General features: G+C 30.5%; 2 protein-coding genes across 7 annotated transcripts; both read right to left on the bottom strand.

Annotated features, from left to right (window-relative positions):
- Positions 1 to 1,413: 1,413 nt before the first annotated feature.
- LOC137811070 (2-oxoglutarate-dependent dioxygenase DAO) lies at positions 1,414 to 3,402 on the bottom strand. The gene is made up of 3 exons (XM_068612650.2): positions 2,817 to 3,402; positions 1,913 to 2,228; positions 1,414 to 1,817 (listed from the first exon to the last, which is right to left on the bottom strand). The coding sequence occupies exons 1-3, from the start codon at positions 3,155 to 3,157 to the stop codon at positions 1,572 to 1,574; spliced, it is 903 nt and encodes a 300-aa protein (XP_068468751.2). The 5' UTR covers positions 3,158 to 3,402; the 3' UTR covers positions 1,414 to 1,571.
- An 899-nt stretch (positions 3,403 to 4,301) lies between these two features.
- On the bottom strand, positions 4,302 to 14,069 carry LOC137811071 (kinesin-like protein KIN-14I). Of its 6 annotated transcripts, XM_068612656.2 has the most exons (26): positions 13,920 to 14,069; positions 13,707 to 13,816; positions 13,563 to 13,587; positions 12,882 to 13,106; positions 12,411 to 12,483; positions 12,113 to 12,244; positions 11,790 to 12,028; positions 11,381 to 11,708; positions 10,632 to 10,731; positions 10,366 to 10,547; positions 10,131 to 10,246; positions 9,885 to 9,987; positions 9,463 to 9,615; positions 9,211 to 9,357; positions 8,928 to 9,128; positions 7,802 to 7,966; positions 7,610 to 7,714; positions 7,366 to 7,506; positions 7,075 to 7,269; positions 6,846 to 6,972; positions 6,534 to 6,736; positions 6,225 to 6,407; positions 5,894 to 5,989; positions 5,530 to 5,727; positions 5,125 to 5,396; positions 4,302 to 4,707 (listed from the first exon to the last, which is right to left on the bottom strand). In XM_068612656.2, the coding sequence occupies exons 4-26, from the start codon at positions 13,037 to 13,039 to the stop codon at positions 4,515 to 4,517; spliced, it is 3,810 nt and encodes a 1,269-aa protein (XP_068468757.2). In that variant the 5' UTR covers positions 13,040 to 13,106; positions 13,563 to 13,587; positions 13,707 to 13,816; positions 13,920 to 14,069; the 3' UTR covers positions 4,302 to 4,514. The 6 variants fall into 6 exon arrangements, 5 of the variants coding, with proteins under 5 accessions (XP_068468757.2, XP_068468755.2, XP_068468753.2 ...); XM_068612654.2 differs by having other exon boundaries at positions 13,563 to 13,816; XM_068612652.2 differs by having other exon boundaries at positions 12,882 to 13,120; positions 13,563 to 13,816; positions 13,920 to 14,023.
- Positions 14,070 to 23,864: the final 9,795 nt, after the last annotated feature.

Genomic DNA, 23,864 nt, shown 5'->3' on the forward strand with positions numbered 1-23,864 from the left:
ACGGGAAAAGTGGTTACCCAGGTTCAAAAAAGTGGTTACCCAGGTTGCAAAAACTGGTTACCTATAAACAGCATGAACATGTGCCACAAAACCATACCCAATCACACCCACAATGGTAGCATGCACCAACAAACAACCACAAGGCACAACACAACACACCAAAGGGCCACGGCCCTACCCATGGCAAGGTCATGCACTAAACGGGAAAAGTGGTTACCCAGGTTCAAAAAAGTGGTTACCTATAAACAACATGAACATGTGCCACTAAACCATACCCAATCCCACCCACAATGGTAGCATGCACCAACAAACAACCACACAAGGCATAACACAACACACCAAAGGGCCACGACCCTACCCATGGCAAGGTCATGCCTTGAACGGGAAAAGTGGTTACCCAGGTTCAAAAAACTGCTTACCCAGGTTCCAAAAACTGGTTACCTATAAATAGCGTGAACATGTGCCGTAAACCCTAAACCCACTCCCACCCACGATCCTATCATAGACCAACAAACAACCATTAATGCACACAACAACAGATCAACAATTTATCAACGTTCGATTTCGGTTTGCGTTTACCTCAATGACGAAGGCCTTACGACAACAAATGTATGCTCTTACCTTCGATTAGAGGTTTTACCGTTCTCCCTCCCTCCGCAATGTCGACGACGACGACACCTTCTACGTTTTCTTTCCTCACTCCGATGGACGTACCCTTCTTTCACCACCGACAACTATGCCCTACTTTGGAGGATTTCGCCCCAAATTCTCCCGCTTTCAGAATAAAGAAAAAGTCTAAAATCACCATTCTACCCTCGCATAAACTAACACTTACATTGATTTTCACTAAAAACCGCCGTATTCTTATGCAGTACCGTCTACCCTCACATAAATAAGGCTTTACATCGGTTTTGTTCAAACACCGCCGTTTTCGAGTGTAGACGTACCCTTCTTTCACCACCGACAACTATGCCCTACTTTGGAGGATTTCGCCCCAAATTCTCCCACTTTCAGAATAAAGAAAAAGTCTAAAATCACCATTCTACCCCCGCATAAACTAACACTTACATCGATTTTCACTAAAAACCGCCGTATTCTTATGCAGTACCGTCTACCCTCACATAAATAAGGCTTTACATCGGTTTTGTTCAAACACCGCCGTTTTCGAGTGTAGATTCATTCTCAAATATTGCATTTCGTAACCTTGCCACATTGACAATTCCGACCACGTGGACAGCGTCAAAAATGTGTAATGTGCTGAGGGAGTTAATAAAACATTTTCCTTTGAGTATATGCCTTCTAGGTAATCATTTTAATCCCCTCAAGATTTCCTTTTACATATGTCTCTTCAATTAAATGATTATTAAAATAAGTTATAAAGTCTAATAATACTATATTACATTTCAGCACAAATGCCAAACTTCTCAACAAGTTCCATTAAATTATTTAGTAGTAACTTAGTTTCAGTACGAGCATTTCCCCCAGTTGCCAAAACAAATACATAAATTTCTGAAAAATGGGGCATTTCTTAAACCCTGTTGCCTTCAACCTATATTTCCTAGTTCCTATGACTAGGCCAAGCGTAATAACTCCAGGGCTTCACCACTGTGCATCTTTTTGCTAACTCTCAGCTTCCTATAATCTTCATAAATAAAAGGCCGATACAGACGAGGGTGATCATGGTCCACCAGTTCCTCTGGGGCCTCAACATTCCTATTTCTTGGTGCCAACATAAATGTAGCAATTGAAAAACGTTTGGTGGCTTCCTTGCATTGCACACGGTGTATCAAATTGCAAAACCTTCCATTGCTCCACACCTGCATATATATGCATACAATTGCATGCTCAAGTTTATCCATAACAGCATAACAAGCCTCAGAAATTAATCTCTGGGTGGTTTCTATTAACTTACACGAGCAATGTCTCCAAGATTCACTAGGAGGCTCCCAGGGAAAGGAGGAACTGGCAGAAATGAGGCAGAAGGGTTGAGCACTTCAAGACCACCAACATTTTCATCATCTTGAAGAATGGTTAAGAAGCCTGAATCTGTGTGTATTTGAACTCCACTGGACCCTACTGCTTCTGGAGTGAAGTTATATTTGTTAATTCTGAACTGACATGGCCAGTCCTTGAAATCATCAACAACAACTCCTAGAGATTCAGCTATCTTTAGTCCTATCTTCACTGCCAAACCATGAATTGCTTCCCCATATCTCTCTACGATTTCCCTGTCAAAATCATCACTTCACACTTCAAAAAAAGCCAATGTAAAATTGTCCTCTCCAACGTGCCAATGGGGTCAAAATAACAATTATAAGCAGTACAAAATATATAAAACAATGTGGCTGAGTTTTATAAATATTTGTTGAATGAAGTTTCATTACTTCAATATATTTATGACAACTTTGACTATCAAATTTATTAAGATAACTTACAAAACCTTATATCTAAATACTACTTTTACATATTCATTCAACTGCCTCCTAAATCAATGTGGCACAGAGCTTCGTTTGTATTTTTTTAAAATTATTTTTAATTCATATAATTTATAACCTTTAAAATATCTAATTATGAAGCTGTAAAGACCGGATTTAAATATATTTTTATATTTTATTTAAAATTCATTTTATACAAAAAAAAATGTTTTATTCCTTTTACAGTGCTAGAAAAATAAAAAGAAAGAGAAATTATGAGATAAACATAAGGCATAATGGAAAAGATATATAGAGAAAGAAATGTAAAAAATAATTATGTAAACAAAGCTAAAGCAGTAAATAATAGAGAGAAAAAGGAGAAAAGGAGGAGAAAAGAGTAACCTGTGGTGGGGAGAAGCATGAAGTTGAGAGCAGAAATTGTGCAGAGATTGTGAAGAAGCGAAATCATAGAGGCTTAGGGCCTCGTAAAAAGGGTTAACTGCAGTTGGTGCCATGTAACCACTGCCTGCAATGACTTCTGTGTTGCGTTTTTTGATCTCGAAAGGAAGATCAAGCAACGCTTCATTGACCTTCCTCATCTCAGCCATTAGGGTTGGTGGAATTGAGTGGTTGATGATCCTGAAACAACCCCATCTTTCACATGCCTTTCTCAGCTTCTCGCACTCCCCCTCCTCACAATCAATCTTCTCCATATCAACCACTGGAATATTGCTCTCTTCCATTCTACTATCCCTGCTCTTCTGTTCCAGTGGAGATGGAGATCACGAGGATGAAGAGACAACAGGGCTATTTATTCACACTTTTCTTTTAAGTATTTTGGGAACTTTTTTTTCCACCTAATCATTTTTAACTTTGACCCACTCATTTTTTAAATTTCAAAATTGTCTTTATTTATAAAAAAAATAGAATAGTTTTTATTTTCGAAATTGAAATTCTACATATCAACTCTGAACAAATTTTAAAGAATAGTAAATAGTTTCCCTTTTTTCGCTACATACTACTAGTAAATAATTTTGGGTTTCTGGGTAAATATAAATAAAATTATTTTTAAACTATGGAGTGAGGCAAATACTAAACATATTATTGACTAGTGGTAGATTTTAGCGTTGGAATGTGTAATTTTATTAAAAAATACCAAAATTTGATGCCTTTAAGATGAGGAAACAAATTCAACGCACGATGTTCTGTCGATGGATCCTTCGCATATGCAAAAAAGGAATTCAAAAGGAAAACACTTTTTTCTAATTGTTATACTTTTTAAACTTCAAGTAACTTTACTAAACTTATTATTCCTACTTTTCTATTATCATTATTGTTCGTACTACCCAAAAACAATTAATAGAAGTACACATTAATAAGAGATAACCGACATAATTAATTTCACATTTACATAAATACAAAATAATTTAATTAGCTTAATTGCGTATATAAAAATATATCGAATGCACAAATAAAATAAAGAACAGATAATAATTAGAATTAATATTAATAAAATAATTACATAATCATAAATAAACATATAAACAATTGCCATAACTTTTACAAGTTTCGTTTTCAAGTAAACTCCTTTTATTCTAAGAGGTTGTGTAAAAATATTGCAGAACTGAAAAGATAAGCCTGAAAAATGATCAAACACTACTAAAACTTGTTTTATTTTGCATCAGCTAAGGATCTATAATTTTGAAATATTTAATCCCATAGAAGAATTCAATCTCCTAAACCATTCAATCTCAATACTGACATCCTCCTTTGCTACGAAAATTGAGTAGACTGATAAATGTCTTCAATTATAACTTATAATCAAACTAATTTATTTTAGGCAGACATTGGAAACTGGATCTCCTTGAGAAGATTTAACCTGTTGCATAATGTAGATATTTATATGTGAACAAATTAAAATATTAAAAATAATATATATGTACATGATTCAACTATACATTTTGCATCTCAGATAAATTAGAACCTATGAAGCCTGTGCAATCTCTGTTAATTGGGAAGTGATCACACAACATTCCAAAATCTGAAGTGCAGAAAATGGTAAATCCTGTCTATTTGTGAGTTTCTATTTGCCTAGAATTACTACATAGAATGCCGGCCATCACTCCTCTCTTTAGTTGGTCTTTCTTCTATGATTTCTTCCAACTCTTCATCCTCTCCTCTCTTACCTGCTTGCTCCTTCCAATATGCAACCAATTTCTTCAGTCGAGCTATTTCTTTTGAAGACACATTTTTGCTTGGATCATTCACAATTGATCTCACTCGTGATGCATACCTGAATTAGCATAAAATTCTGAATTAGCAAAAAATATAAACACAAGAAAATATTAGCCATATAAAACTTTGGGTTAACTATGTTCTTTTTTCTCAGAGCTTACTTTTTGCATATTTCATTTACTTCCTAAACTGAATTCTGTTTTTGTCCCTTGTACTTTTCCTAAGTTTTAATCCCTACTGTCAAACATGGTTACTTGATGATTAAGGTTGTTACTTGACCGCAGAGACTAAACTGTTAATAGAAACCAAATGCATTGGAGACTACATGTGAAACTAGCAAAAAGGTTGAGACTAAAAACATAATTGCCCCAAAACTATTGAAGTGTTGAATGAAAACGTAGTTTCTTTTGAAAATTTGAAGGTAAACTTTTTTAAGTTTAAATAAAGAAAACAAAGATTAAAAGAATGTACATACATTAGAGAGTTGTGAGTCTCATCCAAGCTTGATTCTGTTGGAGATACATTCACAAACATGAGAGTTTTGGCATTACCCCCAAGTGAATCACTCATCAACATCGTTAACTTGTGATTTCTGTAAGGTATGTGTTGACCACCAGAAGACAAAGCACTAATAACATCTCCTAGTGCTGATAATGATTTGTTGATACTTTGAGCTTCTTTAAGTTGATTACCTGCTGAGCCTGACTTTTTTACTCTTTCTGAGCCAGCAAGATCCACAAAACTTAACTGTATGACAAATCCAAAAGAACAAAATTAACATCTATAATGCCTCAAGTTCATCAAATACTGATGTTTCAAATTGTTCCAAGATTGATACATTTATACTTTTATTCAAGGTAAAAGACATGTATAATGATACCTTTCCCCTTGCAGTTGATTGGCTTTGAAGATTGGTACTTTCAATGACAACTGATAGTATGAGATGAGATCTTGAGCTTTCGTCATTCATTCGTGTCCCTGATGTATGTCGCTGCTCAGATCCCCTCTGTATTATGCTATTTAATTCCTCCACGGTAGAAATGGACACAATTGTTACGTTTTCAACTGCTACCATTCCCTAAAATTAGAGTAAAATAAAACTATTACAATTAGGGAATGCAATGCATGAATACAATAAACTGTGTTCGGAAGCCTTTAAAAGATATCAAATTTCAATTCTTTGCATTGAAGAACAAAATATCTAGAGAAATGGAAGTTTACATTCACAACATAGGAAAAATCACCTTTGAATCCTTCTTAATATCTAATTTTAAACGCTTTGCATTCTTGGGTAACAGAAGATCTACAAGTGTATCTTGATATAATTCCAGCATATATGCCTGCATCAAAGATACAAAAGATGACATCAGACAACAAACACGGACTTTTGCAAAGCTCATGATTTGTTGTGGTTAAGTTGCTCAACATTAAACACATTGAAAGACAGAGGGAGAAAATATAATTTAATCATTTATCTATGCAAAACAATTATATTTACATTCAGTGGATTTAATGACACCACATCTATAAAACGCAGTGAGAAATATTCATTAATTGACATTTCACCATTGTTACCTTCAAGGAAAAAGAATACTTGTTACTATCTCTCCTTAAAATCCTGAAAAGTTCTGCAGTAGCACGTGGGGTGAGCCCAGGATTGTTTTCAGCTCCATAGATTGTAAAAGTCTTTCCAGAGCCAGTTTGACCGTAGGCAAATATGCAAACATTATAACCATCTACAGCAGATTGCACTAGGTACTGCATTGAAAATGTAAAAAGTAAAACATCAGTAAGGAGTATAAAAATTGTTAAATGTATTTCAATGTATCTATTATCTAAAGCAAAAAGCAACTATGGTCTTTAATTTGTTATACTAATACTTGCCCTAGTATCTTCAAATATATCTTCTTGAGTGGCATCACCATCAAATACACGGTCATATATGTGCTGTTTTGATTTATCATCTTTCCATGGGTGCTCAACCGTAAACTCATCAACAGTAGTAAGAGAATCTCTTTCTTTGTTTGCAATCTCTTTTTCGCTAAGAGGTCTTAACCGACAATAAACTCTTATTTTGCCTTTCATATCTGAAATAAAGAATCAAATTCGGATGTAGTTATTATATCAGTTATATATGTAAATCTACACATTCACATACGCATAACAATTGTTGCATAGATACTTTCTGTACACCACCTTCTATGGTATTAAAATATCTCTTTCTTAGAACCTGTTCTTCCTTATAAAGCAATTCCATTTCAGCTAGTTGAGCCGCTTGCATCTTCAGAATGACAGCTGTCTGTTCATTCTTTCTATCAATGTCCTACATGTACCAAAAAGGAATTTTTAAAAAATAATTATACACTGAAAGTGAATGCCTGTGGCATTCTAACCAAAATGAAAATAAAAATAAGAGCACCAAAACCTCTTTCATTTCTCTCAATTCTTCTAGTTCATCTAAATTGTTCTTCAAAGCAGCCACTTCAGAGTCCTTGACCGAAAGTGTAGACTTGGCCACAGTCAATTCTTGTCTAAACATATCCAGTTTTAGTTCAAGGTCATACACCTGAGAGTTCAAATTCTTGCGTTCTTGCTCAAGTTTACATTGTAGAGAATTAATCTGCATTACACCCACCACTAAGGCGTTGATTGAACATCATCTTAGATTAAAAAATATGGATTTTAATTAAAATAGAGTTCCAATATTCTATGTTACCTCTTCTTCACTGTTCTTCTCAAACTCAAATAGCTTCTGTTCCAAAATCAACTTTTCACTTCTCAAGCCTTTGATAGTCTCTTCAGCTACAAGCAGCTCACCTTTACATAGTTTTAGGTCTTCTTCAAGTTTTTGTGACACCTTAAGCACCAACCGAAGTCCAAAAATTATACATTAGTGACAATGTACTACTCGGGAAGGAAAGAACAAATGAATAGCCAGCCAGTTTCAGAAACCATATTACTTGGTTATTTGCTTGAGGTGTGTCCTTTTTGGTGGCGTTTTCTGTAACCAGATTGCTCAGCTTGGCCATCTTTTCTTCCATGTTTTTTTTCTCTAGAATTTTAGCCTAGTAGATTGCATAATCATCACTAAGACAGCTCAATAATGAATAGATTAAAATAAGACTGCTTCTGTGAAAATTTAAGACCTTTACCTGAAGTTCCTTATCTTTTTCGTAGCATAATGACCTAAGTTTGTCACGGTCACCAGTAACTTCAGCAAGACTCTGCTTATCAGCTTTTAAAGACTTTTTTAAGCCATCTATTTCTTGTAGCATTTCCTCTTCTTCCTTTTGCTTCTCACGCAATTTTTCTAGCAACTAATCAACATGATTTAGAAATATTACAACAAATAATTGAGACATGTATTTTACAGCCCAACAGTAAAAGGATGGCTCAATGAATGTTTGTTTGATTCAGCTGATTTTGAAGAAACATTAACCTTTCTTGACAGCTTTCCGATAGCACTTTTGGGGTAAAACAGACTATGATTTCTCAAAGTTTAAGCAGAAGCAAACACAGTACACCAAATCAAAAGATTGATGTCTCCAATATATCATGTATATACATAATTTCGTGCAAGAAAGTGATCTCTTGATCTACAAAAAGTAAATTCAATTTTGGGCCTTATACTATGGACCTATTTGGACGAATTTTTCCATAAACTCCTTCTAGGAGAAAAAAATAAGAGGAAAAACTGAACTTAGAACTTGTAGAAACTATCTCATATAATTTCTCTAATTTCTATTTTTTAATTTGTGCATAAGCAAATTTTAGCTTATTGGGAAATTAATTTCATTTTTTCCTTCTTATTTTCCTCTCCTAAAAAGTGTTATTGAGATGTTCGTCCAAGCAAAGCCCTAACTCTATAGTCTAAAGCCAAAATTAGGATGAGATATGCTTTACTCTTCAAATAGAAGCAAATAAACCCTATGAATTTCTTTTACTATGCAATTACTCAAAAGAAATTACCTTTAGTTTGGACTCTATTTTATGCCCTACGTAACATACAATGAGCTAGTTTGGACAAACTTATCAACAACTACTTAAAATAAAAGAAATTAAAAAATAAATCAATTTTCTCTCAAAGTTAGAACAAACTTGTATGTCACCTTTTTTTGGAAGCCACATTTAACTTGTCAAAAAGTTTAAGTGCATAACTAGATTTTAACTTATAGGAGAATTCAATTCATTTTATTTCATTATTTCTTCTCCTGTAAGAACTTATAGAAAAGTTTATCTGGATTGAGCCAATAACATGTATTAGAAGCTTAGACTTACTTGATCAGCATTTGTTTGAGACTCTTCAGCAAGTTTTGATAAATCTTGAACACGTTTTTCATACAATTCCAAATTAGAAGGCTTATAATTAGTAGGAGTGTCTTCATTCAAAGAACCACCCACAGTAGATCGAGCTTTGGAATAGCGACGCAGCATAACATCATTTATGTGTGTCTGAAGAGCTACACAAATTTCTTCTCCCTTCAAAAGAATGATATAATGACATTGGTATAGTGAGGAAGAATGAATCAAGTCCACCACAAAACTAAGAACATGCCAATACCTGCTTCGTCTCAAACTGAAATATGTGAAGAACACCTGCAACTCGCATTTTAAAAAATACTGCAGTATTGCTGCTTCCAAATTGCATTATGTCTCTCAACTCGGCAGAGTGCATATACTCCTTTGGAACAGGACGGAAAAAATGGACCTAGTAATAGTTCATACGAAAAAACATTCAATTAAACTAAAACTTGTTTTTAATAAGAAGTTTTAAGCCTTATAATATTATAATTTAATCATTTGTTTGTCATACCCCTCTTTTGTTGATTCCCAAAATAATTCGTCCAGGCAAGAGTCCAATAGGATCATCAATTTTGCGAACATTGAAGAAAACAGAAAACCCATAAGGAATTGTTCTCAATATATGGAGAAATTGTTGTCTTGCATCATCTTTAGTCACATGCGCCTGTAAAGGGAACAAAATCTTAAATCAGACAATGAAGAAAGTCATAATATTTCATCAAAATGTAATAGCTTTAGTTTAGGCAAATATTGATTTCCATGATCAAAACTGATACATAAGTGGAAAATGACTTTGTTAGATGCTAAGCGAATGGTTTTGAAATAAGATGAACAACACAAGCTACAAGAACAACAAATTAATCATACTTAACACAGATCAAAGGTTAAAGAAAAGTAAATAGATGGTTCTTGGGAAGTATCCCAGACCCATACCAGTGAATGATAGCAAGAAAGAATGTCCAACTCCCATTCCCGTTTTGCTCGAGTCATTGCTATTTGTCTAGGCAGAAATCGCTCCAGGAATGAATTCCAGTCACTGATCAATACAAAAATCTCAGAGTTGATAAAATCACAATAAAAAAATAAAAAAGAGGGGTCCCTGACCATAACATTATTAATCAAGAGAAGCTAAACACTTGCGAAATAAATATGACAAGATGAACATTGAAAATCACTAACGTGCATGATTCAGGTCTTCTAACAAATCCTATCTCAGCCAAGATTTGCAATGCAGAAAGCTGAGAAGCGTCATCCCTTCCAATAGGATAGTTACCCAAAATATAATCATGCTGCAACTGTAACAACACATCCACGCAGAACAATTAATATCTTGAAGGTAATTGCTATTTTATTCAATAATAACTAGATATAATCTTAATTCACTCATACAACTGAGACAAAAAAAAAGGCATACTTGTACATAGGACAACTGCAAAAACATTGGATCTGAAACAGCTTCATCTGATTCACGAAATAACTTTTTCTTGAATATTAGCTTACAGTGCAAAATTTCTCCCTTACTTCGTTCTTTAACTGCCTTAAATTCCGCCAGCAGATCCCCGACATATTTATTATCATCTAACCCAATGTACTCCTCTGAGTAACAAAAAAAGAGCTGTTAGACTACTGATCTCGGTAAGAATAATGACACTAACAAGCAAGTAGTGGAAAAAAACATGCCATTCCCAGAATCAGGCGACTTGGCCCCGGTAACAACTTTTCGACATTCAAATAAGCTAAAGCTCGAGTATGTTGACAATTTAATGATCCCCGCAAGTTCCTGAAGCAAATGTAAGTTAATGAATAGAAGGATTTAAACTTGATAAAGTAAACACAATTGAAGCAATCGAGAATCAATTCAGAGAGAAAATGACTATTGCTAAGTTTGGATAAACTTCTTAACAAACATTGCGGAAGAAAAAAATAAGGTGGTGAAATAAATAAAACTTTAGTCAGAGGTTTAAAATCAACTTAAACACTTTACCTTCTTCTAAAACTCTCCCATTTAACTTCTCCAAAACTGAAGTATATAAGTTGGATTTAACTTGGGAGAAGTTTGATTCATTTCACCTCTCTATTTCTTCCCCATAAATCCTATAAATGTTTATGGAGAAGTTTATCTAAACTAGAGCTATGTCTATGACATCATAGCAGTAGGGTGTTAAAGTCATAATCATAGTTAAATTGATACTGCGCAAACAAACTTTTCTTCCTATTAGCCGTATATGAAGCAAAGTTCACCAAGTGAAGCCCTTCCATGAATCACGCATTCATAAAAAAAACATAATACTTTTAAGAACTTTATAGTCCTAGTTCAATTTCCTCATTCTTCCATATATGTTATGTACATTTGCATCAGTTAAAAATGTATGTTGCAGGCCTAAATCCTAGAAGAGATATCACATAAGCATTCAAAGGTTTGAAAGAACCTCAACAGCATCAGCAACTGTTGTTGACAAGTCATATGTAATTTCTTCAAATGTTTCATCCAGAAAGAACACTATAGTTGTAAGCCTTTTCCCGGTTAACATGGCTTCAATCTCAATAGGTCCAGGTATTATATGTCTAGGACCAGCCTTGACAGAGTGCTTCAAAGCATTTAACGTATTTAATGCAAGGGCTCGGATCTCAGAATCAATAATCACACCATGTGCCACATTATGAACATATTCTGACAGATATGCTCCAATGTCTTTACTGGGAGGCATGGACAAAGCACATAAATACATAAGCTCCCATGCTTTAATCAAGCTTTCCCTGCTTTTTCAAACCAAAAAGGTATTAATTACTAGCATGACACATGAAGCACAACACACAATACAAATGAAATTTACATACCTCTCAGGGTTGTTTCTCGTTTGTTTTGATATCTGGAGAAAAAGTTCATCTCGGAGTTCTGAACGCTTCAAACTTTGCTTGTATAATTTGCCAACAAGCTCAACTCGTTCATCTATGTTTATTGGAGTTACACGATCAGATGAATCAACTCCAATATATTTCAAAATTATTAGAAATAACTTTGTTGCTCGGCTGGCCAAGTCACTATTCAGCTTAAGCAAAGATGTAGGTATTGGATCCTGCAGAAATTAGCAAGTTATCCTTTCATGTGCCAAAAAAAATAAAATTAACCATACACCATGGAAAGATTGGTATTTGATTACTTTTTGGAAACAAAGCATGTCCTCAAATGTAAATTTCTCTCGAACTTGGGGGCCCACAGATCTTTTTGAAAAAAATCCACGTTTTCCAGCAGACTGAATTTGTTTATGCATCAGTTTTAAGAACCCTTCCACCTATAACAAGCAACATTGAGGAAAACTTCGTGATGACAAATGACCATACACTTAATTGAAGCAATAAATTAAAAACTATCATTAATGCAGGAACTTAGACGAAACTCATTGAGACACAAATTACTAAGGAAGCAAAATTATTCAAGAAACCTATATATAGTCCAACCTGCAATCTATCAATCAAGGGTACAGCTCCAGCGAGTTCTGCTGGAATAGCAGTTGATAGGGTTCTTGGTGTACTGCAACATACAAATAAAATACAAAGTTACAGTCTGAAGAAGCTTGCATATAGGCACATAGAAAACTCACTCTTTGTTAACTGGCCACTCAATTCGAGGGGAAAATCTTAGTAACTATAGACAATTTCTGGCAAGCAACAAAACATGATAATGGCTTTCCTAGAGTGCAACGGATAAAGTTTCAAATGCAGCGTGACATTTGGTTTATATGTAAAATTTGGTACAGTAATTTAGAAATTGAGCCTATCTCTTGTATTGCATAGCATAATATCTTCTAACATGAGCATTACAAATCATAAGATGCTAATTTCTACCAAACCATAGGTTATTAAACATAGAATGTAAATATATATTTGAGTAATCTCCAATGAATATCCAGAAGAAAAGATGATACTGACGGTGGTGCGAAATTAGAGCCGTCACTATCATAGCCATCACAATTGCTAACAGATGCATGGCTGTGTAATGGAGTAGCCTCATTGCCATTGCTAGAACCAAAGGAAGATCTGTTTGTTCTAACACTATGGGCACTGGATGGTGGCACGTCAATGGTCATTTTGTTTGCCAGCAAGCAAAGCGAAACTAGTCAAACAACAAAGTATGTTCCTCCTAATGTCCCTCCACTGCGCGATAAAAACTGAAACATGAGCAAAAATTACACCCCATACACTGATACACCACTTAATTTATTCAGAACAAAATCAGATAAGAGATGTTAATGTGTGACAACTAACAAGCCAAAAACCTCCCAGGAAGTAGCAACACAACCAAGAATAAAATGTCTATGAATTGCAGCCTAAAACCAAACGAAGCCATCAACACACACCAACAGACCAAACCATTAAAACGAATGGGCAGTCCTGAAATTTTTCAAAAACAGCAAGAAAATAACAAAGGGCAAAAACAAGACAATCCCAGAAACCGAAATGCTTCAACATTGAACTAGCAGGTACAAGATGGGCAAAAGTCAGAAGCTTGCGCATTTCCAAGTACCTCACTTGTAATTTCCATATCTATTCACCAACTCAAACAATAAAGAAACAAGGATTGAAAACAAAAAAAGCATAGGAAAATATAACCTTTGCAGCAGCAGCAGCAATGAGACTAAATGAGATGTGTTGTGCAAGAGAGAGAAAGAGAGAGATCTGGGTAAGTCAATGAGAGTGGATTCTGTTTACAAATGAGAGAAAGGGGAGTTCTTGATTTGAGACGGAAGGTTATACCGATGGACAAATGGAAGTGAGAGAAAGTCACGGGAGCATTATTAAACACCAAGGCTTTTTTGGGAACTCAAACACCTTTCTACTTTCTTCTTCTTCACTCATAAAACAACCTTCACATAAACAAAACACACAGAAACGATTAGACGACAAACATGAATGAGATACACACACCCCACATGGCCACATTCCTATCATTTAACATTTAACATTTACCATAACTCTTCTGCTTCCATAAACAAATGCCAAATGTTAATTTAAATGAAATTTGCAGCTATAAAATATTTGCTTTGAAAAAGTATGCCATTGCAAAAACATATGGACAGAATAAAAACAAAAAAACTCTCCCTGCCATATAATTGCAGTGATGTAATAAAGTTAATAACTTCCATTAAATTGGTCTAATTAATAATCAATGTTCTGAAAGAAGAACCTTTTGTTTACCCTGTGAAGCTATACACTGTATATTTTAGTTTTATGTTATATGTGTGCCGTATGGGAATATAAAATGTGGAAATAATGAATAGACAATTTGAACAAGGCAAAGTGGGGCCTACAGTCTTTGTGAAAATTTTGTCCCTGTCTGTCTCCGGCGGGAAGAGGCCACCCAAAAATTCTTGCTTTCTCTCTCTCTCTCTCTCACACTTCACTTTCACTTTCCAGCACAAACCTCTGTGGGTCCAATCGATTATTTGAATTTAATAAAGTTATTGAAACTACTAACTTGTATATTTTTAAGCAATAAACGTTGGTAAAATTGATCATACAGAATAGAAAATTAAAATCAGTTATTCCACCAAACAATTGACTTGCTGCATTCTGTATCCAAAGCTAAAACGCTGATGTGAGGATAAAGCAGATTAGAGACAGTTCATTGGAAACAGTTTTTTTAGTTTTATTTATTCGGTGGATACCATATCTATGTCTTTTTTAATGCCCCGATAATCTCAGTGAGTAAGAATGATGTTATAAAAAAGGCAAAGAATCGAATACAATATGCAAAACACTACAATGCTTTCTTTGAATTTGAAGATAGATTTAAAAGAGAGAAAAGGGATGGATTTGAAAGAAAAATAAGTGAAAATTTTGATGGTTTGATTCAAGTGAAGAGAAATGGAAAAAAAAAATTGTGTGTAATAGGTGTGATTAATAAATAATATTTTAATTAAAAGAATAAGATTTAAACTTTCTCTTTATTATTAAAATTAACTAAAATTTGTTTACATAAAAATATTTTTTAAAAAGTATTAAAAAATAATTAATAAAATTAAAGCAATCATTTATAAATTTGAAATAAAAAATACTAATGAAATAACAATTATAAATTTCATTCATTAATATAAAAAAATAATTATCTTACATTTTAGTTTAATAAAAATAACAATAACATATACTACAGACTAAAAATATATTTAATTTTATTGATACTATATTGTTTAAAATTTTCTACAAAACCATTAAAACAGATAAATAAAACTCAAATCATTAAAGTTGTTTATTTTTACACGAATGGGAATGAGAAGAGGATCTTCCTTATACAATGTCAAGATCTTTTACACTAATAGAATTCTCAAAAACGCTGAAGAACAACAACAAATAAGTCCATTTTTTCAACTATTCACAACTCACCATAAATTTACAAAATATTTAAAAGTGATTTATGTATTGTCGAAAGTGTGTTTCATTAAGCACAACAAGCTTATAAACCTCATCAAATAAATGCTAATGAACATCACACAACAACAGCAAAATAATAAATTGAGTCATCATAGATTAAACAACAAGTATAATCCGGTTATCGTTAAAAAAAAACACTAATATTCAATGTGTCAAGGATAACCAATTATCCTTCCAAAAAAATATGGTTAATAAATTATGTGTTAAGGATTTTATCTCTTAAAAAATTGTAGATAATCGACTATATAATGTTGCTAATCAATTTTGGTTAATTTAAGATTTATTTATAGAAAATCATTTCATTGGTATAATAGGTTTCATCTAGTTTTGCTCTTATAATTCTTTATGAATAGGTATAATTTACCTATGTATCAATAAATAAACATGATAAATTGAGTCATGATAGATTAAACAATAAGTATAACCCAGTTATCGTTAAAAAACACTAATATTCAATTATGTATCAAGGATAACCAATTATCCTTCCAAAAAAACATGGTTAATAGATTATGTGTTAAAGGATTTTATCTCTTAAAAAACCACATATAATCGACTATATAATGTTGTTAATCAATTTTGGTTAATTTAATATTTATTTATAGAAAATCATTTCATTGGTATAATAAGTTTCCGTCTAGTTTGTTCTTATAATTATTTATGAATAAGTATAGTGTACCTATTTATCGTTTTTGTTAACATATGGGTTTTGGTCTAATTTCCCCATTTATTTTGTATTTTCTTTATTTTTTATTTTTTTGAATAATTTTTTTTATGTGATAACAAATAATTATTATTGTTTAAAGTGTTAGCATAGTTGAGATGTCAAGTTGCATAGGAATGTTTAACATGAAAGTTTTTATAAAAAAAATGTAGCTAATCAATTATCTCGTGTTTTAATTATTGATATTTAACAATATATATAACTAAAAATAAAATAAAATGATAAGCTTTATTGAAGTTTAACGTTTGATATTAAAAAAATAAAATTTAAAAGTAATCTTATAATGAACCAAAAAGTTGCTAAGAGACCTATTTTTTTATCTCAATTTTAAAATGTTTTACTTTGTTTTTTTTATCAGCAACAATTTTTAAACGTTTTACTCTGTAATCAGAGTTCTTATGTTTGGAATTATACTTATGAACTGTACATTTCTTTTTTGTTTCTTGAGAATTGTTATTTATAAGTACTGTTGGTTCATTCTTATGTTTGTAGCTTTCAGAGCATTGCACGTGAATGCAATTTTGTGGGATAAGTTTGTGATGTTTCTGGGTTATGTTCTGTGAACAATCTATTGCTAGTGTACTCCACCGTTACTTTTTCATTTTTGGTTTTGTTTAGAAAAACAACGTTTTTTTTATTTATTTGTTAATTTTAAAGTTCAAGGTAATATTAATTATTTGTTTTCAGTTATACTTTATTTTTTATTTAAATTATTTATGTTTATGCATTTATTATGCAGAATAAGTAAAAGAGGATAAAATAGAATATATTATAACTGTTTTATTGGGAAAAAAGTTAACCATCTTTTTATTTTTAGTAAAACCCTTATAAAACATACGAAAAAATGGAAAAACAAAATCAATGGTAACTTTTGAATCGATATTTTTGTTTCACAGCAATTTTAATTCACATTGAAACAAAACTAATAAATATTCAGTAACACGTATTAACATCACGTATTTACTAGAGATGAATAATTTGAGTTATTTAAACATGTTATTAGAGATTCAATTCTTTACCCCCTGCATAAAAAACAATTTAGATAAACTTCATTTTTGTCATAAACCAATTTTATTTTTGGTGAGATTTTTTATTCCAGATATTTTTTTTTCCATCTTGATACTTAAATATGAAGCTTTAGTTAAAATATTTGAATTCAATTTAAATTGCGAATATTTGTTTTGTGCTTGTTTCACTTAAACATTGAGTTGTGTGATAATATTTATTGCACAAGATAAATTTAAAGTTTGACTAATAAACATGTTGAAATGATTATCGTTATTATAGAATTTTCAATCAATAAATTAGAGTTTTTAGTTAAATTTTAGATGTATGTGGTTTTATACAATAAACACATCGTTCAAGTGATGATACACGCTTAAACGACAAAATCTAGTATGATTTTCTTTTTATAGGAATCAAAATTTTAAATACTCAAACGAAAAACATATCAAATCAAGAAAAATTGTCGTTCAAGTAACATGAGATGTGTGTGAGAGAAAGAACAAAAATAACATTAAATTTTGTATATTAGATATAAAGAATTACTTTAACATATAAGAATAAACTAAGGTTGAATTTTTAATATTACTTATGTTGAGTAAAGTTCTCAGCTAAATATTTAATATAAATATTTTGAAAGACATCGAGTATGTATGTGTACTAATGTAAAGAATTTCAGGGTTTAGGTTATTTCATATTACATGATATAATGGAAAGAAAATTATATATATATATATATATATATATATATATATACACATTTATACGTACTTATACACACTCAATTAAAATAATATAATGTAAAAAATATAAAAAAAAAGTGTAGAAATTAAAGTTGATGAGTTATTTAATTACTTTTTAGTAAAAAGTTTGTACCATTATATATTTTATCAAATAATAATATTTTTTTTTAATAAATGAAAATTTTGTGTAATTAAAATAAAATATCAAAAATTTATAATGATATATATATATATATATTATTCTTTTAAATTATTATCAAGTCACATCTTAAAAAGGTGACTTTTAACTCAAAATCGACACGTTATACATTTTTCGAAAATATATCAAAATGCAAATTATTTGTCCACTTTATTATTTTTGTTTTTTAATAAACCTTGACACGGATAATTATGAAACGGAATGATAATCCAACAATTGAATCAATAATATTATTTTTTTATATTAAAACATTTGACAAATGTTATACTGATATAATTTAGTCTCTTTTGATACTAGTGCCAAACATTCACCTCACATATCAATAAATTAATATTTTAATTATTTTTTAATTAAAAATATTATTATTATAACGCATATCAATAAATTAATATTTTAATTATATTTAATATGTTTAAATTTAAAATATTATTATATTATTATAATAGATGGTCAAGTATGTGTGTTTTACTTTTTTTTGTCAACAAAATCTTTTCCCTTTTGATAACCCAGATTAATTGGTGTGTATTAAAAAATGTGTTTTTTTTATCATACACTAATAGTATAAATATAATTTTACAATATTATTTAATTACAGTTACTACTAATTAACTGGATCTAGCTTTTTGTGGTATGTTTTAATGTGACAATTTTAAATGCTTCTGACAAACACACACCTAATATTTTATCGTGGATGATGACTTGTTAGAAAATACAAGTTTTTCTTAATGATGTGAAGCTGTATCAAAATTTGCTTTACAATAATAATAAATGACAGAACCATACATATTCACATTTATTATGCACGCAAACAAATAAGAAAACAATTATATGAAGATAAAAGAAACAAAATGGACCCATTCAGAGTGATTAATATGCATTAGTATGAAGTGAAAGCTTAAAGTATTAATTAGCGTACCATGTCCATGAAAAAAACATATGTGTCTGTGCCGGCTAGGGCCTGTATAGGGTAGAAAAACAAGAGTTTGTAGATAATGCAAAGGGGTGAAAAGAAATGAATGAGTTCAATTAATATGTAGTTATAACATTCACGAGACTGTTCACTCTGATCAATATTTCACACCCAATTTCAGCTACATTTTGCACCTGCAAACAGTTAAGCATTTTGTTTTCATCGCTGCAAACGAAATACTGAGAAGTTTCTGAAATGGAACCCTAAACCTTAGCAGGTACCCTACACCCAACAACCAGCTAGGGTTGTCTCTCTCGGCAATAAAGATGAACATGAGAAAGTTGAGAGCAATGATCTTTATAGGCCAATTCGGTGGTCCAAATTGCTGTAAAACACATCAAACAAACTAAGCTTGATCGAAATCAACGAAAGCAGTTGGTAAAGGCAAAACTTTTGGCAACCACTGGGAGAAAAATATATGTTGGAAATGATTAAAAATTCCTTTGAAGCTTGTGAGGATAATTAATTACTTCAAGTTTACACCATGAATTGCATTAATTGTCAACAAACAATGAATCAAACAGTACATTTGCAAAAGATTGTATATTATGTGATTGTGGAAGCAATGGTTGTTGTCCCACGTAGGGTTACTGTGTTGAAGTTTCCAGTTTCATATGTTTGTTGCCAACAATATAGTACGTTTGTTTGGTAACTAAAACAAGTATAATGAAATTACGCTCTCTTTAGAAGTAGCTGAGCAAACAAAAGGTACATAACTTCATCACCAGTTGGGTTTGTCAGATTCGTGCTAATTCTATATAAATTCCAGGTACAGATTTTAGTGACACATAAAAAATGTGTTGTTGAATTCTACTTCCGAATTGGCATGGCTTTTATTAGTAGAATCAACCATCACCTTATTGATCTAGAAACCTTAATGATCTAGAAGCAATTTGATATCACTTAATTGAATAAGGATGATTTGATGGAAAAAAAAAACGCATATGAAAATAACACACATCATTACGAAACAACGTAAAAAAATAAACGATACAAGATTTAATGTGGTTCGGTCATCAACTACAATCTACATTCACACGGATAACTATTAAGTTTTATTTATTTTCAGTTGCACACAAAATTACAAACACAATAATATCTTTAAATACAAATTATAAAGAGAATACAATGATTAAGTTCACTTACTATAAAACATGGTGTCCAGTGAATGTATCTCAGTTAGTTATGGCTTTACACTAACATGATTGAAGTCTTTCACACAATCAGAGAAAAATGATTAACATGAAGGTTAATAATGAATGACTAAGGGTTGGTTGCCTTATATACACTTCCACACGCTTATCTCTACATATCATTAATTTCAATTTTTTAAGGGTAATTTTGTTTTAAAATAAAATATAATCAGTAATATTAAATACATAATAATTTTTTTACGTTTCATTGTTTATCTTCCCATAGTTTTGGAAGAAATAAGATAAATGTGAGATTTACATCTTTTTACTTTTCATTTTTTTCTACCAATCACTCGAAGTTTTCAAAAAATTGTTGTACTCTGTGTTTTTTCCTTCACTCTTCACCCTTTCAAAAAAGTCGTTGGTGTCGTTGTGAGCCACCAGGACACCAACCAAACAATTAAATGAAGGTTTCAACTTTTTGCACCTAAAATTTTGTTCTCACCCTCCATTAATTTCAGAAAAGGTTTTTTCAGAATTTAAGAAATACTACATTTAGTAAAGTTTTTTTGTACACACATGTTTTTTTTTAATTCTAATTGTGCTGTCATGGTTTTTTAACATATCAAGAGTATAAAAGTATCATTATGAATTACATGTTTTGCAATATATTTTTTCCAAAATGTCTTATAAAGAATTATGTAAATGATGATTAATTTACATAAATATAGTGAGGGTTAGTTTTTCAGTGGCCACATAGGGGTTGGGTATTTTTTTGTGTTTCACTTGAATGAAGACAGAAACGAATTAAGAAAACATGCGATGGACGAAGAAAAATTAAATATTTTTTGGTTCCACATTTGAATACAAATACCGGAGTGTTTCTCTTTGCACCGCATATCTTTTACTATAGTGTTTCTCTTTGCACCCATATTTTCTACCTGCACCTGTAGGGGTAGGTAAAAGATCAAAAGGCCCATATCTATTTGTACCTGCATATATATATTTTTTTGCTTTGTTTGAATTAAAGAAAGAATTCCAAGGAGAGAAAACATAATAAATTTAAAGAAAATAAGTAAAAAATGAAATTATTTAGATTAATACAAAAAAATAATTTAAATAGAAAATTATATAAAAAAATTATAAATGATTTTTGATTGATATAGTATAATATACTTTTATATTAATATATTTAAAAATTAATTTGTAAAATAAAATTTTAAAAATATTTTTAAATTTATTATATAATAATTTAACTTATTCGATATATTGTTTTAATATTTTTACTTTAATTTGCTTATTTTATTATAAAAAAATGTAAATATTAAATTGATAATCAATTATTTTTTTAACTACACATTGTTTCTCTGCAAATCCTTTCACGTATAGGTGGAAAATTTAGGTTACAAAAGTTTTATCATTTTCCATATTTTTTTAACTTCTAAATTCTTGAAATACACATTTTTTCTACTTTTCTATCATGTCCAACTTTTCACGCTTGGAAACAGATAGATTGTTAGTATTCCTTTTTTGGATAACTCTTGAGGCTATCACAAAGGGCATATTCAACTCAAGGTAAAAGGCAAAGGTTATTATGATATGAAAGGTGACCAAGATTTTTCTTGCAAGTAATTTGGTTATATTGCTCGTAATTGCAACCAGAAATTTTAGAAGAAAAATTTAGAAAAAATATTTTTTTCTATAAACAATGCATTCACATAATCCCGGATCAGTATTAAATATTATAAAATTTAGAAGAAAAATTTATAAAAAATATTTTTTTTATTGTATAATTCATGAGTCATTTAAAAAAATGTAATCTCAAAATCAATATTGCATTTTTGGATTACACATTTTCAAAAGTTTTTTTTATTCAAAATTTATTTCTGAATCTATAAGTTTATGCTATATTATACAATTTTAAAAAAAAAACTATCTGAATAATTTTTTTTTGAATTGTATAGTCCAAAATACAATATTAACTTTCAGATTACATTCTGGAAGTCAAAGTTGACTTCTAAATCAACATTTGTTTTTTTAATCCAATGTATGTTTTTTAGTTTCAAGTGCATAATTATGGAGTTTTTTTTTTTTACAATTTAAATAAAACTTCAAATTGAAGGATAGATGAGAATTTTAGTATTTATAAGTTAAAGGATAAAATAATGTAGGAACAAAACGAAATGACTATGGATATGAATATTATAGATTTAAGTCATAGACAAATCAGGAGATGGATATGGATGTCGTCACTTTAATATATACATTTTTTTCAATAAATTTAAACAAAATTATATAAGTATTTAAATCATACAATCTATATTTTTAATTTATAAATTTTATGTTAAACAATTAATAATTACTTAATAGACATTTTTTATATATATTTTTATTTAATGGTATATTTTAAAATAAAGAAAAATTAAGTTTATAAATAAAAGTTTAACGTTCATTTATTATTTTATTATAAGATCACCGATTTTAGATAATTTTTATCTTCGCAAATTCTTTCTGACTCTGAAATCAATGAACATATTAAGATTATGAGGAGCTCGTGAAAAACAAATTGACTTTAACCGGTTGAATCTTAGTCTTGGTATGTGAGATAAATTTTAAGTGAGTTTGATTTTTTCTTTCTTTTTTAACAAACAATTAAGAGAGTATATTGTTGGTGTATGATTGATTTTGTGAAGACTTACTTAGATTTGTTGAGTTGTTGAAAAAAAAAATAGCGAACTTTTGGATAAAAACACACTTCAATTTAGATAAGGGAAGGTAATAATATAAGAGAAGGTAATAATATATTTTTACAAAACAATGGTTGTTTTGATGTTACGAATTATATGCACTTTACATATATGAGATACACGTGTGATCTCTTAAATGGAATGATTGATCTGAAGTTTATGTTTTTGTTATTGTATGAATAAAAATGATAATGTTAGTCAACTTGTGAGCGACTAAATCACCTAAACATGAGATATGCATATGATAGTATGATTAAGGATAAAGATTGTATAGGTAGATATTCGTTGAATTTTTTTTATCAGATACTAAATATATTTTTTTAATGAATACTAGTGGGTAAAAGTTACAAACATTTTGATTATCTGCATGTTAAGGAGGTGAATATGAGTATCATGTTATTCAATCATTTCTTAGCTACTCGTTGATAACTGTTAGTGGATTTTATTTCAATATTTTCAAAACAAAGTTACTATTGAGAAAAATATTAACCATTAAAAAATTATTTAGAATTTAATTTTATATATTTATATATTTTATTTAGAATTATGAAATTGGAGTTATTTTAAAAAATATTAATTATTTAAAGTTTAAAATATATACTTTGTGATGCAACTTATTTAAATTTGATTTTTAGAAAGATAAAATTTATTTGCCATAATATTTCATTATGCATTTTTTTTAATTATATTCTATAATTACTTCTTTGTCTAATTTACATTTACAAAATTTGTTTTTAAATATTTTTATTTAAAATTAAAATATATTTTTTTAGGTTTTTATGGATATTCGCTAGTATTGTATTTTTTCTTAGCTAGTGGGTCAAGTATGGGGTGAACACTATTTGTACCGTCTCGATACATTTTACCCATATTTATGTTGTATAAAAGGTGAGATTTAGGGATGGCAATGCGGGACGGGTTGGCCTCCTAACTCACATAAAAAAAATACAGAGTTGTGTATTTATGTCA

Source organism: Phaseolus vulgaris, chromosome 2 (assembly GCF_051622355.1).
Source record: "Phaseolus vulgaris cultivar YP4 chromosome 2, ASM5162235v1, whole genome shotgun sequence".
In the NCBI taxonomy this organism is placed as follows: Eukaryota; Viridiplantae; Streptophyta; class Magnoliopsida; order Fabales; family Fabaceae; genus Phaseolus; species Phaseolus vulgaris.